The sequence below is a fragment of the Bos grunniens genome, chromosome 24, assembly GCF_055505025.1.
Source record: "Bos grunniens cultivar Pamir isolate PY7600 chromosome 24, Bosgru_T2T1.0, whole genome shotgun sequence".
In the NCBI taxonomy this organism is placed as follows: domain Eukaryota; kingdom Metazoa; phylum Chordata; class Mammalia; order Artiodactyla; family Bovidae; genus Bos; species Bos grunniens.
The window spans coordinates 63,363,799-63,382,751 of NC_141188.1; the positions used below are offsets into that span (position 1 = coordinate 63,363,799).

Sequence of the window (18,953 nt, forward strand, 5' to 3'; positions counted from 1 at the left end):
TGGCTGCGCTGGGCCTTAGTTGCTGCACATGCAGTCTAGTTCCCTGACCAGGGATCGAACCCGGGTCCTCTGCACTGGGAGCATGAAGTCTAGTTCCCTGACCAGGGATCGAACCCGGGTCCTCTGCACTGAGTGCATGAACCACCAGGGAAGCCCTGAGATTCTGCGTTTGTAACAAGGTCCAGGTGATGCTGCCCATCTTGGTCTTTGGACCAAGCATCTTTATAATCTTTATTTCAGTGTGGGTTAGAGTTTTCTTCTCATCGAGTTCTCTTTTCTGTGCATTTCTTCCATTCTAAAACATCATATATAAACGTACATTTTTGCATTTCTGAAATTGGAATTCATATAATTGTGTGCCTTTAACATAATTTTTCTTTTCTCCCCCAAAGAAAGAAATTGATGGAGGCATTTAATACTTGTATTGTCTTAGAATTGAACAAATGAAGCAATACAAAGAAAATTCATTGATTTTTCCTTGAAGTTTCAATTTATATTGTGTGACAGATTTTGAAAGGGCGTCCATAGTAATAGAATTTAGAAGTCCTTGTGCTAGAATTGTATAAGGGCACAGTGGTTTGACTACAGACTTTAAGGACTTTGTGATTTTATGAATTGGATGTTTTTTAGGAGTTCATCAGCTCCACCAAGAGACCCTATGCAAAAGAGATGGAGACCGTTGATTTCAAAGATAAATTGGAAGAAACGAAAGGTCAGATCAACAACTCAATTAAGGAACTCACAGATGGCAAGTATCCTTTACTTATTCTGCTATAAATCACTAAGTAAATAGACTGTGTCTTCTCATGGGTCTGCTAAGTATAAACTTGAACATCTGGAGGGTTCTTTGAATGTTTTCAGTACACGAGCCTAATTCTTGTGCACCAAGCCGTTTCAACCATGCGGGTTTCTGGGCGTCTCCTGCCTCAGGTCACGAGTTGGTGGAATTCCAGGGGAGCCTTGTCTTGCTCCCTGACAGGCTGCCACAAGCCCTCCTAGAGCCCCAGCTGTGCCTCTAACAAAGGACAGCTCGGGGCGGATTCTGAGTCTGGTTTTTCAATCAGGAAATGAAGGGCTTGGACTGCAAACTGATTATCCTCCAAGCTACTTTCAGCTCAGATTTCTACAAATTTATTAAGGAAAAAAGCATGGAAAGGCCTTAGGTCGTCAAAAAGACGTGTCGAAAAAGTGGAACAAGACAGACCACCACGGTGGAACCTGTCTCAAACCTCTATCCCGGTCGATAGCCCAGGTCCTGGGTCTCTAGCAGCACAGCTCCTGCCTCTTGCTCAGCGCTTCCCTGAGGCCTCTCCTTTTCCTAGCTCCTCCCTCCACGAAAATTCTCTGTGAGAAGGAATTGGAGCTCAGATGAATTTGGGTGCAAATCGGTGTTCTCGTCCTCGCTGCCCCAGGACACAAGGAGAGATCTGGGGGGACACAGAGCCTCGTGGGCTTTTCGGGTGCTTTGTGCTCCCCGGAATCTGGGGAGGGACGTGTTTCCGTAGCAGAGACCCAAGGCCGTGAGGTGGCCCCCTGGGCACTCTGACTCAGGAGTGACAGAGCCGCGGCTGTAACCACAGGCTCAGCCTGGGGAGGACGTGGGCTGGGAGTCATTCAAGCCTAGATTTAAACCCAGACACTGCCATTATCAACGGAGGGATTTGGATTGGAGTCTGAGTTTACTGTACAGTGGGGCATGTGTTGTCTATGTGTGTGCTGAGTCACTTCAGCTGTGTCCGACTCTTGTTGATACGGACTTGTTATTTAGTTGCTAAGTTGTGTCTGACTCTTTTGCGACCCCATGAACTGTAGCCTGCCAGGACTGTAGCTTCTATCCCTGGGATTTTCCAGACAAGAATACTGGAGTAGGTTGCCATTTTCTCCTCCAGGGGACCTTTCCAACCCAGGGATCAAACCCACGTCTCCTGCATCTGTAGGTGGGTTGCTGACCACTGAGTCATCTGGGAAGCCCATAGTATGCCCACACACAAATGTGTACATTGATACATATTTGTTATTGAAATGAACTTTCTTTGACTTTGTATATAAAGAAAGATCTGGTCTAGGAAATACCAGGTTCAGTTCAGTTCAGTCACTCAGTCGTGTCCGACTCTTTGTGACCCCATGAATCGCAGCATGCCAAGCCTCCCTGTCCATCACCAACTCCCGGAGTTCACTCAGATTCACGTCCATCGAGTCAGTGATGCCATCCAGCCATCTCATCCTCTGTCGTCCCCTTCTCCTCCTGCCCCCAATCCCTCCCAGCATCAGAGTCTTTTCCAGTGAGTCAACTCTTCGCATGAGGTGGCCAAAGTACTGGAGTTTCAGCTTTAGCATCAGTCCTTTCAAAGAAATCCCAGGTCTGATCTCCTTCAGAATGGACTAGTTGGATCTCCTTGCAGTCCAAGGGACTCTCAAGAGTCTTCTCCAACACTACAGTTCAAAAGCATCAATTCTTCGGTGCTCAGCTTTCTTCACAGTCCAACTCTCACATCCACCAGGTTAGGCACAATTTTAAAATGCATACCTGAAGAAGAGCTTCAGGTGTGTAACAGTTTTGCTTTTAAAATTGTTAACAAGTTGCATTTCTCTCCAGCAACCTCCATTTTAAAATCTTCAGAAGTTTGCATTTTTTACTGGACAAGGTAGTTAAGTGAAAAAACTTCTGAATTTGAAATCAGAAGGTTGATGTTTAAGTTAATGCACTTGACCACTACATTTGGGCTTCCTGGTGGCTTAGTCAGTAAAGAATCTGCCTGCAGTGCAGGAAACCCTGGTTCGATCTCTGGGTTAGGAAGATCCGCTAGAGAAGGAAACAGCTCCTCATTCCAGTATTCTTTCCTGGAAAATCCCATGGACAGAGGGGGAGCCTGGTGGGCTACGGTCCATGGGATCGCGAAGAGTCGGACATGCCTGAGTGACTAACACACACGCACACACACACACACACCACCATTAACTAGCTCCCTCCTTCTTCAGTGATGCTGTTACGTAGTCAGCCCATCACCTAGAACTGGCAGGATGGGTTACAAAATTTGCAGGTGCCAGTGCAAAACGAAAACACAGGGCCTTTGGTTAAAAACTGCATTGAGAATTTGAAGATGGCAACGAAACCCGTGCAGGTCCCTGCACAACTGGCCACAGCCCAGGAAGGGGGTCTGAGCCATGGTGAGAAGATCTAAGAGATTAGGCAAAGAAAAATCTTTTGCAAAAACATCAATGCTATTCAAAAGCAAAGACTTTATTAAGCGTTTGTCACCATCGAACTGTTTCGTCTGTTGAGGGTTTGAGCTCCGTGGTGGTTGCAGTTGTCATGGAGCCGATGGTGGTGATTACAGCTGACCTGGATGCAGACACACTGGCACCAGGGCAATTTGAGGAGGAGGGGCGGGAGCTCCAGGGTAAAGAGGAGAGCTTTGTCCAGGCATTGAACGTGCTTGGCCGCTGAGTGAACCTGGAGAGCCACACGGCCTCTCTGAGCCTCAGTGTCCTCATCTGTGAAATGGGGGTGATGACCTTTGCCCTCCAGGATCATCGTGAGGGAAGTGAGATGGGACTCGGGACAGTACTGAGTGCAGGGCTGGGTAGAAAATAAGGTTTCTGGCATTTTTTTTTTTTCCCCATGAGCACAGGCTTTGGCGTCACAAAGAACTGGCTTTGAATCCTGAATTCCCCATTGCTCATGCATCGTCTTGGGCAAGGGACTTAACAGGGAGCCTCAGCTTCCTCATCTGTAAAGGGGGGAGATGTGCAGGGCACCGCGCCTGAGTGTCCGGCACGACCTTCCTCGGCGCTGTAGAGACGCCACGGCGGTGGCTTTCCTCCTTCCTCCCCTGCTCCCTGTCACCCTCCTCCCCAGGTCTCTTGGAAAGGCTGGGTGTGGCGGGATGGAAGGAGAGAAGGGATCCTTTTGAAACGAGATGGGCTGGGCTGCCGAGCCACATTACAGGCGTGGCTCTAGCCAGTGAGTGGACTTGCACGCGGACATCAGAGGAGGTTTGGGAGAATAACCCTGTGCAATTTGTGGTTTCCTAAAATTGTTTGCAGGCCACTTTGAGAACATTTTAGCTGACAACAGTGTGAATGACCAGACCAAAATCCTTGTGGTTAATGCTGCCTACTTTGTTGGAAAGTGGATGAAGAAATTTCCTGAGTCAGAAACCAAAGAATGCCCTTTCAGAATCAACCAGGTACGTGGGCTGCATGCAGCAGACAGGGTCCCAGCTGTAGGTCTGAAAAATCACAGCCACGCAAGGGACCCTGGGAATTCACTCTGATGAGGACAGTTAAGGCACAAAAGGTTATCTTTTCCCAAGACAACAGCCAGGGGGTAAGTGTAGAAAAAACTCCATAATCCAGAGACTCTCATTCTTTTTCTGGGATGTCCTTAGGGTCTGAGTAAGATTTTACAGAGCTTATAATACAGTGTGTGGTTAGTCTCTCAGTTGTGACCAACTCTTTTGTGACCCCATGGACTGTAGCCCACCAGGCTCCTCTGTCCATGGGATTCTTCAGGCAAGAATACTGGAGTGGGTTTTCATTCCCTTCTCCAGGGGATCTTCCTGACCCAGGGATCGATCTCAGGTCTCCTGCATGGCAGGCAGATTCTTTACCATCTGAGCCACCAGGGAAGTCCTTATAACATAGTGGTTAAATCTAAATCACCAACTAGAAAATAGCTACAGATCTTCGGGGCCATTAATAAGAAAGGAAAAGAAAAGGAACACACTAAATCCCAACGTCAGAGGTCTTTGTATCATCATGAAACATAACCATTTGGGAATCTTATTCCAGGTTAATAAACTCCTCTGTGATCTCACTTCTCATCGGTTAGCAGTAAAGTACATGGTTTGATATTTTAGTTTAGAAAGCGCTTTGAGGTGCTTGCTGACCGTGAAGGAGAAAGCATATCTTACTCATCTCCAGGGCTAGGAGTCATTATGGAGAAGAATTACAAACCTGCATTGTAGGGAAGTATAGTTTTAATACTACTGAGTGAATAAGAAGTCATAGACCTGAGACTGGAAAACTGATTGTTTCGTTATGAGGTGGGAGACAGTGGGCCTCTGGGCTGGATGCCTGGTGTTTGTCACGTGGAGTAAAACTGAGCTTTTGTTCTCCCCCAGACACTCCCAAGGACAAGGTAGTGGCAAAAGCTGAGCTCTGCTAAAGCAGAGATACGATGCCCACTCCTGAGGCCAAGGAAGTCTTCCCTGTCTGCACGCGTGCAGGGAGGCTTCTTGGGGGTCGAATAGGGAGGGGACCTCACCCCATAATAAGTGTGGACACACACCCATAGACCTCTGCGGTGGGATCTGTTTTAGAAGAAAAGTTGTGCATGCATCTTGGGGAGGGTCCATGGCCCAGTCAGGTGTGAAGAAAGAAACAAGGTAATTGGCCAAAGGTAAACAAAGATGGGGGGACTGTCGCACGTGACTGACTGGTGTCACCTCCTCACCGCGCGCTCCTCACTCAGGACGTCTCCGGGGGGTCTCTGCCCAGCTTCTGACTCGCCGCACGCCCCTCCTTGGAGAGGCGGCCGGTACCCTCTCTCTTCGGGTGTGCATCTCCGCTCTGCTTCTGCGGTAGATAGACAGACTGTTGTCCTGTTTGCTCACCATGCGTTGCAGTGCGTCTCTAATAATAAACTTTGTACCTGTTCTTATAGTTTTTGCCTCCCTGAAACAGTCTTGCTTTCAAACAGGGGCAAGAGCCAGGCGTACGTTTCTTCCAGCCTCGAGCCCCTGGTGGTCTAGTGGCGAGGACTCTTGGTTTTTAGCTGGGTTACCCAGGTTTAATTCCTGGGCAGGGAACTAAGATCTCTCTTCAGGACCGCTCACTGCTCTCCTTCTGAGATCAGGTAGAGGACCTGGGAAACTCCAGAAATGTATAGGACGGTGTGATTTGGTTTCATTCGATGGAATCTGGCTTGTGATAAGAACACAGGTTCAGAACTGTCTGTCGGTCAGCGATATAGTGGAAGGAAGCTCATTTACTCTGGAGCCCTGTGATCGACTCCAGTTTTCAGGTCTCTCCTAGAGCCTACAGCTGCTGCTGTTTAGTCGCTCAGTCGTCCGACTCTTTGCGACCCCGTGGACTGCAGTGCCCCAGGCTTCCCTGTCCTTCACCATCTCCTGGAGTTTGCTCAAACTCATGTCCATTGAGTTGATGTTGCTAATGGTGCTTCTCATACCAGCTGCAGGGCCAGCCCAGAAAGTCATCAGAATCCTGCAATAGTGAGTGAGTTCACCATGAACTCTTGTGCCGCTCAGGCTCAGGTCTGTGTTTTCACATTTGTTAATGAGTGTTTTACAGAGGTGGGTAGAATGTGTGCAGTATTAAATCATAAAGCTTGGTCGGATCAACATCCTGGAGTCTTGGACTTTAGAAAGAGAATTAATAGGGATTTAAAATGCCATTGATCTCTCAGAGGTTCATCAAATAAAACACCATTCAAGGCTGTGTGGGGCTACACCCTCCTTTTGAAGGCACAGGTTATTATGTTTCCTGTGAGGTGCTTCTGTCAGCTCCCAAACTTTCGGGCGATGCTACTAAAACTTTTCCCGTGTCCTTTGGTCTCATGTCTTTTAAGGGCTAGACTGAGTTGATGCAGTGATATTATTAAAAGTTTAGTATAATACCTCTTCTGACAAAGGTGCACACACACACACACACACACGCTGTATTTTCTGGGATGGTTGTTACTTAGTCTTATTTTCAGAGACATGTCTTAATTTATATTTTAGAAAGAGGGATTATTGTTTCCACAGTCAGTGCTGAAAAATGAAATGGATGACAGTTTTTGGTGATCACAGTTTTTGTGAATTCAGAAACTATTAGTAATCTAAACTAATGGAGATTTTTAGACAAATCTGTATCTTCTTTGAGAGATGGAAGAATTACCAGTTAATTCCAAAAGTAGTATTTTTTAAAAAACCATAATTTTTTTTGGTTATATATAGAGGCAAAGTCTTCAGTTATTTAATAACAGCCGAATGTTTAGTGAGCAGTTCTTCCGTGCTGGGATATGCCAAGGTGTAAGACGTGGTTCCTGCTCTGACTGTCGTCTGGATGGGGCGGGGGCTGCCGCGTGCACACACATTTCTTTTCTGCAGTATCTCCTCCTTGTGGCTGCACACGCTGCTACTTAGCTAGTTCGGTCGTCCTGGGTCTTTGGTGCTGCCCTCGGGCTTTCTCCGGGTGCACAGTCTCCTCACTGCGGGCTCCTCTCCGTGGAGCACAGGCTCTGGGCCCTCGGGCTCCAGTAGCTGCAGTGCAGGGACTCAGGAGTTCACAGGCTCTAGAGCATGGGCACAGGAGATGCAGTGTGAGGGCTTAGTTGCTCCACGGTATGTGGGATCTTCCTGGGCCAGGGATCAAACCCGTGTCCTCTACGTTGGCAGATGGATTGTTATCCACCAGGGAAGTCTTACACACATATTTCTAACACTGTGACAAGTGTTAAAATGGGTATATATAGAAACAGTAAAACAAGTAAGGTCTAGTTTGCTTGAAAATAGCTCCGGGTAAGGTTTAGCTCACTGTTAAGGTTTAGCTCACTGTTAAGGTTTAGCTCACTGTTGAGGTTGAGCTCACTGTTAAGGTTTAGCTCACTGTTGAGGTTTAGCTCACTGTTGAGGTTGAGCTCACTGTTGAGGTTGAGCTCACTGTTAAGGTTGAGCTCACTGTTGAGGTTGAGCTCACTGTTGAGCTTTAGCTCACTGTTGAGGTTTAGCTCACTGTTGAGGTTTAGCTCACTGTTAAGGTTAGCTCACTGTTAAGGTTTAGCTCACTGTTGAGGTTTAGCTCACTGTTGAGGTTTAGCTCACTGTTGAGGTTGAGCTCACTGTTAAGGTTTAGCTCACTGTTGAGGTTTAGCTCACTGTTAAGGTTGAGCTCACTGTTGAGGTTTAGCTCACTGTTGAGGTTTAGCTCACTGTTAAGGTTTAGCTCACTGTTAAGGTTGAGCTCACTGTTGAGGTTGAGCTCACTGTTGAGGTTTAGCTCACTGTTGAGGTTGAGCTCACTGTTGAGGTTGAGCTCACTGTTGAGGTTTAGCTCACTGTTGAGGTTGAGCTCACTGTTGAGGTTTAGCTCACTGTTGAGGTTGAGCTCACTGTTGAGGTTTAGCTCACTGTTGAGGTTTAGCTCACTGTTGAGGTTGAGCTCACTGTTGAAGACGCCAGATAAGAACTTCACTGTTCTATTATTTCTGCAGACTTGATGTTTGAAATTTCTCCCCAGAGAGATTCAGAAAACAGGCAAATATTGCGTGAGAGGTATAAACCCAGACAATGAGTTGCACTAAATTACTATCAGTCTTTACTCCCTCTTATGAATTAATTTTTCTTTAGAAAATGAGTCACCTCTGTGGCAGAGACACAAGGTCAGATATTAATGGGGACACAGAGAAAAAGGATGCTGCCTGGAGAGAAGGACTGTGTGATAGGAGCTATAAAGGATTTTGAGATAATTTTATTTGTAATCATTCTTAATTTTTAAAATTAGGAAATATTTCAAGTGTACAGTAAATTATGGAGGATAATATAACAAGCACCAATGAACCAACAACCACCTTTGTAAAATCTTTATATTTTGCTTCATTTCAGATATTTTAAAGGAAAAGTGTAGCCAGAGTTGCCCTGTCCTGTGTAGCCCCCTCCCCTCCCCTCGGCAGCTCCCCACTCCCGCCTCCCACCTTCCCCCAGAGGGATGGCCATCCTGAGACCTCCAGTTCCCTCATGCTGCTGACAGAGAAAGTGAGACCCAGGGAGGTTGCAGTGACTCACTGAACGTCACGGCATCTGTTTATGTCACATGTGAGACCAAAACCCGAGGTCCTCATGTCTAATCAGATAGGAGCAAGAAGAGGGGATGGGGAGGGGTGACGAAAACCACAGGCAGACAGAGGAGTAGGTGAGCGTGGTTTTGCTCTGCTCTATGCTGCCTCCTCCATAACAGGCATTTCATGAGGAAAAGCTGTGTAAATGGATATGCGGGTTTGCGCTGGAATCAACTTTCAAGTGAGCTCCACCAGCAATGCTTAAAAGATCTTGTAATTACAGGCATCTATAAAGCCTAAGTTAATGTTTGCTTGTGTTTCCAGTCATTCCATCTTATTTTTAAAGTTTTATATATGCAAATACAGTATTATATTATGTATAGTTCCTGTAGTTATAAAGCACATGAATAACTTTTCAGCGGAAGTCATAAACTCTTGACAGGACCGTCTCTGTCAGTGTGGATCCCCCTGTGGCCGCTTTAAGCCATAACGACTTGAAGCTATATTAAGAACAAATTTATGTGCTCTGTGTGTGTATATATATACACATTGTGTGTGTGTGTGCGTGTGTGTGTGTGAAAAGCAGGCAGAGCAAATTTCTTCTCCTTTTACAGACAGACACCAAACCAGTGCAGATGATGAATATGGAGGCCACGTTCTGTATGGGCCACATCGATGGTGTCAACTGTAAGATCATAGAGCTTCCCTTTCAGAACAAGCACCTGAGCATGCTCATCCTGCTACCCAAGGACGTGGAGGATGGGCCCACGGGCCTGGAGCAGGTGAGGAGGGCGGCAGGATGCAGCACGCAGGCGCACTGGTGCCAGGAGACGCGTGGGCGGCCTTGTGGGGCTGCGGGAGGGCGCCCGGTAACCTTGCCCAATGGTCTCCAATGGTTTCAGGGTTCTTTGGGGGTTTTTCTCCTCAATATTAAAACAGCTAATATTTATTTGGTACTTACAATGTGCCAGGAACTGTAAGTTCACACACGCACTGGTCATCTAATTCTCACGGCAGTCGCAGGAGTTAGAAACTGTTACCCTGAGTACTGAGTTTACCAGGGGACGCAGGCACAGAGGGCTAGGTACATGGTACAAACCCGTGTGGGGGACGTAGAATCGGAATGTGAGCCCAGGAGATTGGAATCTGCACTCTTAACGTTCTGAACTCCAGGCTGTGCTGCGCTCTGCTTAGTCACTCAGTCGTGTCCGACTCTCTATGACCCCATAGACCAGGCTCACCAGGCTCCTCTGTCCATGGGATTCTCCAGGCAAGAAGACTGGAGTGGGTTGTCATGTTCTTCTCCAGCGGATCACCTCCTCCCAGAGATCGAACCCAGGTCTCCCGCATTGCCGGCGGATTCTTCACCAGCTGAGCCCCGAGTAGTGCCTCTTTGAGGAACCTAGGATTCACTTCTATTTCGGGCTGCTCAGTTACTCCCTGACTCGGCGGATGGGCCAGCTTGGTCTCAGCCTCCCTGCTACTTTGGTTCTCATTATGTTTTATCTGTTACTGTATGAACTGTATGAATCATAATTCCTGTCTCCATTTTCCTTCTGTTTATTCTTCTCTCTCCTTTTTATAGCCCACCAGGTTCCTCTCTCCATGGGATTTCTTAGGCAAGAATATTAGAGTGGGCTGCCATTTTCTTCTCCAGGGGCTCTTCCTGACCCAGGGATTGAACTGGCATCTCTTGCATCTCCTGCATTGGCAGGCAGGTTCTTTAACCACTGCACCACCTGGGAAGCTTTGGTCTTAATAATTTGTCTTAAATGAAACAGTATCCGTGAAGAATACTTATCATAGATTAGCAAGAGAGTCCAATGGTTCCCTCCCCCATTAGAAATAAAGCTGGTGATCAGTTTGTGACCTTGTCATCTCCCTGATTTTTATAGGTTTCATATGAGTAACTTCAGTGCAGATTGTCTCATGTAGTAACAGTCAAGATATTATTCTCTGTTGTACATGCATTTCTCCTCTAGCCAGTGCAGAGATTGGAAGGGCAAGGAGCAATTTAAGATTTGCTCAATGAAGAATTTTATGACTAAATCATTTTATGCATCATTGCATATCTCTCATTTTAAAAATTGGAGAAGGCAATAGCACCCCACTCCAGTACTCTTGCCTGGAAAATCCCATGGACGGAGGAGCCTGGTAGGCTGCAGTTCATGGGGTCGCAAAGAGTCCGACACGACTGAGCTACTTCACTTCAACTTTCCACTTTCATGCATTGGAGAAGGAAATGGCAACCCACTCCAGTGTTCTTGCCTGGAGAATCCCAGGGACAGGGGAGCCTGGTGGGCTGCCGTCTATGGGGTTGCACAGAGTCGGACACGACTGAAGTGACTTAGCAGCAGCAGCAGCATTTTAAAAATAACCAACTGAAATGGATGCATTCATCACCTATGGTCTTAAAGAATGACCCTAGACAGTTCAAATTCTCATTTTAAAAAGGGTAACTTTAGCTTTAATTTATTAAATTTGATGCTATGCCTAGGGCACGAATATTCTAGGTTTCCTAGTGGAGGAATTAAAATAAGCTTTCTGTAAATACAATGCATAAACAGTTTTCTAATTTTATATTTATTTCACCATTATCCATGCATCATCATAAACCATGGATTCATCCCTATAGATCTCCTCTATAGTTAAAAGAAATGCTCTCATAAATTTCAGAGCGAAGGGACCATTGTCATAAGGTGTATGGGAGAATGATGCTGGGTGGCTTGGTGGCCATTTTCAAGAGAACCTCATCACATACCAAAACTGCAGAGTCGGCTCTGTCTTTGATGGACCACCTGTACTACTTCCAATCAGGCCCTCAGTGACACTGTATGCTTTTAATCGAGCAGGATCTTTTACAGTTGGAAATAAAAAAAATAATTTCCTCTGCTTTTTGTCCCTCAGGTTGAAAAACAACTCAACTCAGAGACGCTCCTGCAGTGGACAAATCCCAGCATGATGGCCAATGCCAAAGTCAAACTCTCCATTCCAAAATTTAAGGTGGAAAAGATGATTGATCCCAAGGCTAGTCTGGAAAACTTAGGGCTGAAAAACATCTTTAATGAGGATACCTCTGATTTCTCTGGGATGTCAGAGACGAAGGGAGTGGCCCTCTCAAATGTCATTCACAGAGTGTCCTTAGAAATAACTGAAGATGGTGGGGATTCCATAGAGGTGCCAGGGTCACGGATCCTGCAACACAAGGATGAGTTCAATGCCGACCACCCCTTTATTTATATCATCAGGCACAACAAAACTCGAAACATCGTTTTCTTTGGCAAGTTCTGTTCTCCTTAAGTGGCAGAGCCCAGGTTAAGTCCCACCCAACTTCTCTGCCGACTCTGCATCTAGACAATCATTTTCTAAACACAATAAATTGCTAATACTGCTGGGTCAGGAAGCCACCGGTACACACCCTAATAGACCCTTTTTCCAATCCTTTTTTTTTTTTTTTTAATTTTCCCTCCCACTCCCTTAGAAGATGGTGCTTTAAGGAATCACCTTAGAGAAAAAAATTCATGTTCATTATTTGTCAGACAATCCAGGGTTATTTGCAGGAACACAGTCTTTCTCAAAGAAAATTCCTCTAAGGAGGATCTAGAGGATTTTTATTACCAAAGCTTAGCCTTCCCTCTCTGGGATGCAGAATGTTCTAACATCCTCTTTTTCCTGGGACATGGGCGCTGCAAAGCTTTCCTGGCATGAATGAGGCTTGGGGACAGTACATCCACAGCTCCGTATGCTGAACAAAAGGGACCAATTTTTCCTTCGAAGTCTGACTTTGGGGGGATTTTAGAAAGATAATATGTTGCATATACTGTATGCTATGGAATTCCACTGACAGAAACTGGAACAGCACCCTATAAATCAGCACCTTAATATGTCTGCCATAGAATGCAAAATACTGGCACAGAGCAAAGACACTAGGCTGCCCAAAATACCAGGTTTTGCTGCCAAATGAGCGTGTCTCCTGCTTACGAAAAGACTTTGTTTTCGGGACTTGGTGGAATTTTGGCGAGTTGGACCTGTGGTAACCAAGGGCAGCGCCTCGGTGGGAAGTTCAGGTCTCAGTAAAAGTTCGCCGTAGAACAGCACGGTGGGCTACGTAGAGTTCCCGGTGCTGTGCAGCAGGTCCCGTCACTTGTCTGTTTTATACACATTATCCACAGTGTACATGTGTCAGTTCTAATCTCCTAATTCCTCCCACCCCAGCCCTTCCCCCCTTGGTATCCACTAGTTAACAATACCATATCCTATATTTGAAAGTTGCTAAGAGGGTAGATCTTAAAAGTTCTCACCACACACATGCAAAGTTGTAAGTGGGTGAGGTGATCGATACGTTAACTCACTTTACTGCAGTGGCCATTTTGTAATATATTAGAAATATTCAATCATTACATTGTACTCCTTGCTATGCTATGCTATGCTAAGTCACTTCAGTTGTGTCAGACTCTGTGCGACCCCACAGACAGCAGCCCACCAGGCTCCCCCGTCCCTGGGATTCTCCAGGCAAGAACACTGGAGTGGGTTGCCATTTCCTTCTCCAATGCATGAAAGTGAAAAGTGAAAGTGAAGTCGCTCAGTCGTGTCCGACTCCTAGCGACCCCATGGACTGCAGCCCACCAGGCTCCTCCATCCATGGGATTTTCCAGGCAAGAGTACTGGAGTGGGGTGCCACTGCCTTCTCCGATTGTACTCCTTAAACTGGTACAATGATTTATATCAAGTACATCTCAATAAAGGTCAACAACAACAGCAACGAAAAGATGTAACAGGTTGCTGCAGAATAAATAATTTAAGCTAACTTAAAAAAAAAGCACTTTCACTTTTGATAGAATGCCCACCTGTTGCTGGGTTGGCAAGAGACCACTGGCAGGAAATTCAAGCTTGTGGATGTCTGACCACCAGGGACTTAAATGCACCCGAACTCTCACAGTAGGCAGTAAAAGAATGCTCCGGGTGTTGAAGGGACTTGCGTCATTGCTGTGATTTAGTGGGACGGGGGAGGAGCTTAATGCTGTTGGGCGGGCAACTGAAAATGCTCCTGCTGCCTCGGTGCGTATGTTTCTCAGCGTCTACTGGTTCAGTTACTGTGGATAGCTAGTTGGTAACGCACAATAATAGTATGTTTTTAAAGATGTTTCTGAGAAGTTACCTGTGTCAGAAGTTCAAGTGTTAATTCACTGCAGAAAGAGGGCGGCTGGAACGTTTGCATTCGAAAGGACGGCAGAACTCCTTCACCACCCTTCCAACCCACCGGCTTTGTTGTAAATAGGTTCAACTTTCTTTTTGCTCTGAAGGTTCAGTATTGAATTCCTTTTATGCTGTTGAAAATCAAATATTATTGAATTACAAGACTTGCTTTTTCCCATGAAAGTTGGATTTTCTATTTTGAAATAGAACCAAGCCAACCACTGACAAAATGTTTTTTTGCGGGGAGGATTGATGTAGAATAAACAGAAATGAGAATAATGACTGCCCCTACTTCTGGTCTTCCTTCCTTCCTGCACACCAGCTCTTGCTTCCTCCTTCTATCCCCTGTCATCCTGGGAGGAAAGGCCCAGGGAAATGGCAGGTTAACTTCCAACTACATAAAAGAGTTTGATGACACCAGGCCCTTGTAGGAGGCTAACCCTTGTAGGAGGCCGTGGAACTCCCCTCCAGCCTTTCCCACCTTGGGCTCTGCCTCCAAATGTAGTTTTATCGGGTAAGCTGTGTATGCCTAAAGTGTTTTCTTATTAAGTACTCTTCCCGTCCCCCGTGTCATGCACATTGTTTTAAGCCAATTACCGTGTCTCTGAACCTAATATTCAACACAGCCCTTTTCCTGTCCCTGCAGAGTGCTCAAATAGAACATGTCTCCTCTTGCAATAAACGCTGAGTGCAAAAATGGACAAATGCCCCACGTTCTCAAAAGGAAAAGACCATTTGGGCAGGATTTCTGGGGGTGGCCAAAGTCGGGTTTTAGCACTCTTGGCTCATTGTCCCTCTTCTCTAGACTGTGAGAAGGGAAGTGGGGGATGACCTTGAAACATGCTTCAGGAGTATTTACAGGAGGGGAGCGATCAGTGCTCCTTCAAGCCAAGTAAGTGTTCAGGGAACTTAACGTGTCTCCTTTAGGGTTAACTCTTGCCGGGGAAAGGCTCATCCGGTGACCGCAGTGCCGTACGCAGAGCTGCCTGGTGATGGCTGTGTATAAGAACAGAGCATCCACAGGGACTTCCCTGGCAGTTCAATGGCTACAGCTCCACAGTTACAATGCTGGGGCCGTGGATTCGATTCCTGGTTGGAGAACTAACAGCCTACACAGCCGAAAAATAGAAAAAAAAATAGCATGCGTGTGTTTACACACATGCATCCCTGGGGATGAAATGACTGAGCCATAGATTATTCAAGGGTTCAGCTTGAGGGGATGCTGCCAAATGGTTTTCCAATGTGTTCTACCAGTGCTTCTCTATCTTTATTACTATTATGATTGCATCATTATTGTTAGTGATTATTTTTTCCAACTGTGACTCTTATCAACTCCACATTCTTGGAGTAATTATGAGCCAGGCACTGTGCTAAACATGACATATATTATAATTCCGCTTCCACAACAACCTGTGAGGACTCATTCAAGGTTAAAGGAACTGAGGGTCAGAGACCGGGAAACTTGTGGAACACAGAAGGCTAGTAAGTTGTGCTGTTAGAATTTAAACCTCAGCTCTCTGATTTCAGAGCCTGTGTTTATAATTTCTGTGCATTTGGTTATTAAACATTTTCACTTGGTATTATATGATATGGCCAGGTGGCTCAGTGGTAAGGAATCCACCTGCCAATGCAGGAGATGTGGGTTTGATCCCTGGGTTGTGAAGATCCCCTGGAGAAGGAAATGACAACTTGCTTCAGCATTCTTGCCTGAAAAATTCCATGGACCGAGGAGCCTGATGGGCAACAGTCCATGGAGTCTCAAAGAGTCAGACACGACTAGGTGACTGAGCATTCACACATTACGTGATATTTCTTATATGTGGAATCTTAAAAAATGGTACAAATAGTCTTAAAAAACAGACTCACAGATACAGAGAACAAACATGGGCACCAAAGGGGAAGTGGTGGGAGGGTAAATTAGGAGTTTGGGATTAACACTCACACACACCACCAGGTATAAAATGGATAACCAACAGGAAAAGCACGGGAAACTAGGCTCAGTACCTCCTAATGACCTATAATGGAAAAGACTTTGAAAAAGAATATATATGTGAAAACCTCACACACATAACACATGTACACACATCTGAATCACTTTATATGTGAAAACCTCACACACATAACACATGTACACACATCTGAATCACTTTATATGTGAAAAACTCACACACATAACACATGTACACACATCTGAATCACTTTATATGTGAAAACCTCACACACATAACACATGCACACACATCTGAATCACTTTATATGTGAAAACCTCACACACATAACACATGCACACACATCTGAATCACTTTATATGTGAAACCCTCACACACATAACACATGCACACACATCTGAATCACTTTATATGTGAAAACTCACACACATAACACATGCACACACATCTGAATCACTTTATATGTGAAACCCTCACACACATAACACATGCACACACATCTGAATCACTTTATATGTGAAAATCTCACACACATAACACATGCACACACATCTGAATCACTTTATATGTGAAACCCTCACACACATAACACATGCACACACATCTGAATCACTTTATATGTGAAAACTCACACACATAACACATGCACACACATCTGAATCACTTTATATGTGAAAACTCACACACATAACACATGCACACACATCTGAATCACTTTATATGTGAAAACCTCACACACATAACACATGCACACACATCTGAATCTGAATCACTTTGCTGCACCCCTGAAACTAACCCCACATTGTAAATCAACTATATTTCAATAGAAATTTTTAACAAATGCCTTCTGTTTACATTAAAATGAAATATTATGTTAAATATAAGACAAATGAATGTAGATAAAGAGAAAACTTAGCTAAACATTTACACAATAAGAAAGTCTTCTAGGAATGTTTACTTTTTGAGCATTCCTGGTTAGCTAATACATTTTTTGAAAATTTGGAGCTTTTCCCTCAGAGGTCATATCAGTCAACTGTATGCCATTTGCTGTTAACATCGTATTTGAAAAGCTTCTCTTTTTTCAGTTTTAGCTCTTAGACCTGAAACTGCTTCTACAACATTCTTGCCCTCAGCTGCACCCCTGTCCGGGGAGGATTCGGGAAATGGGCGGTTCCGGGTTCAGTGGCTCCTGTCCCCGTCGAGTCCTCCCCAGGACAGCAGGGGCTGCTCCGGTTTGTGAGGGCTTTCAAGGGAGGGGATCGAAGTCTTCCACTGACAGTAAATGATTATTCCTGATCCAGGTCCTGCTGCAGAAAGAGTTCAGTTCAGTTCAGTCGCTCAGTCATGTCCGACTCTGTGCGACCCCATGAATCGCAGCACGCCAGGCCTCCCTGTCCATCACCAACTCCCGGAGTTCACTCAGACTCACGTCCATCGAGCTGGTGATGCCATCCAGCCATCTCATCCTCTGTCGTCCCCTTCTCCTCCTGCCCCCAATCCCTCCCAGCATCAGAGTCTTTTCCAATGAGTCAACTCTTCGCATCAGGTGGCCAAAGTACTGGAGTTTCAGCTTTAGCATCATTCCTTCCAAAGAAATCCCAGGGCTGATCTCCTTCAGAATGGACTGGTTGGATTTCCTTGCAGTCCAAGGGACTCTCAAGAGTCTTCTCCAACACCACAGTTCAAAAGCAGAAAGAGTAGGCGACCTTATTCACCTCTATCTGCTTGCTCAGTCCTGTCCGACTCTGCGACCCCATGGGCTGTAGCCCTCCAGGCTCCTCCGTCCATGGATTCTCCAGCAAGAAGGCTGGGGTGGGGTGCCATGCCCTCCTCCAGGAGACCCTCCCCACCCAGAGATCAAAGCTGCAGCTCTTGCTTGGCAGGCAGCCTCTTGACTCCAAGGAAGTTGGTCTTCTGGCGTCGGTTCCTCTGATCGCCCACCAGGCGGCGCTGAATGTCTCGCCGTCACGTTGCTGCTCGCGGTCTCAGCCCTGATCCCACTTTCGTCAGCTTTCCTTTAAGACACACCCACGCAGGCAGCGCCTCGTGCCTACCGCTCCTACCTCTCCGGCGACGTTCCCGAAGTCCTTGCTTCCCCTTGCCTGCAAGACACAAACTGCAGCCTCCCCCGCCCGACCCTTCTGTGCTGACAGTTCTCAGAGTTTTATTCTGGGGCCACAGTTGGTTCCTGAGGTAACCGCCTGGTCAGTACCTGGTCTTCCTGCTGAGTTCCAGCTGCAGATGATGCGGCGACTCCGTGAACTACTTGTGACACAGACACACTCAGTTGAGGACCCGCACGGAATGCACCTTCCCTTCTCCTTTCTCTTTCTTAGTGTAGGACCACACCACCCACCCAGAGGTCCAAACTGGACCCATATAATTTCCCCCAGTATTCCCCTGCCTTCATTCCACACAACCAATCACTGCATCCTGTGTCTCAAATTCACCGACTTCTCTATCGCTACTGTCCCGATTCAAATGCCGTGTCTCTTCTTTAAAAAATAGAAGCAGATTCTTAAATTGCCTATTTTCCTTTTCCTCCATCCATTCATATTGCAGTCATCAGATCAGATCAGATCAGATCAGTCGCTCAGTCGTGTCCGACTCTTTGCGACCCCATGAATCGCAGCACGCCAGGCCTCCCTGTCCATCACCAACTCCCGGAGTTCACTCAAACTCACGTCCATCGAGTCAGTGGTGCCATCCAGCCATCTCATCCTCTGTCGTCCCCTTCTCCTCCTGCCCCCAATCCCTCCCAGCATCAGAGTCTTTTCCAATGAGTCAACTCTTCGCATCAGGTGGCCAAAGTACTGGAGTTTCAGCTTTAGCATCATTCCTTCCAAAGAAATCCCAGGGCTGATCTCCTTCAGAATGGACTGGTTGGATCTCCTTGCAGTCCAAGGGACTCTCAGGAGTCTTCTCCAACACCACAGTTCAAAAGCATCAATTCTTTGCCACTCAGCCTTCTTCACAGTCCAACTCTCACATCCATACATGACCACAGGAAAAACCATAGCCTTGAC

At 46.2% G+C, this 18,953-nt stretch overlaps 1 protein-coding gene across 5 annotated transcripts in view; it reads left to right on the forward strand.

Moving 5' to 3' along the window:
• Positions 1-14,257, forward strand: part of SERPINB5 (serpin family B member 5) — a 32,884-nt gene extending 18,627 nt beyond the window's left edge. For all 5 annotated transcript variants that reach the window (XM_086373726.1, XM_086373724.1, XM_086373727.1 and 2 more), the window contains 4 exons: positions 631-748; positions 4,048-4,190; positions 9,397-9,564; positions 11,690-14,257. In XM_086373726.1, coding sequence (XP_086229852.1) covers positions 631-748; positions 4,048-4,190; positions 9,397-9,564; positions 11,690-12,082 — 822 coding nt within the window. In that variant the 3' untranslated portion in view covers positions 12,083-14,257. The remainder of the gene's footprint in view (positions 1-630; positions 749-4,047; positions 4,191-9,396; positions 9,565-11,689) is intronic.
• The last annotated feature ends 4,696 nt before the right edge of the window (positions 14,258-18,953 follow it).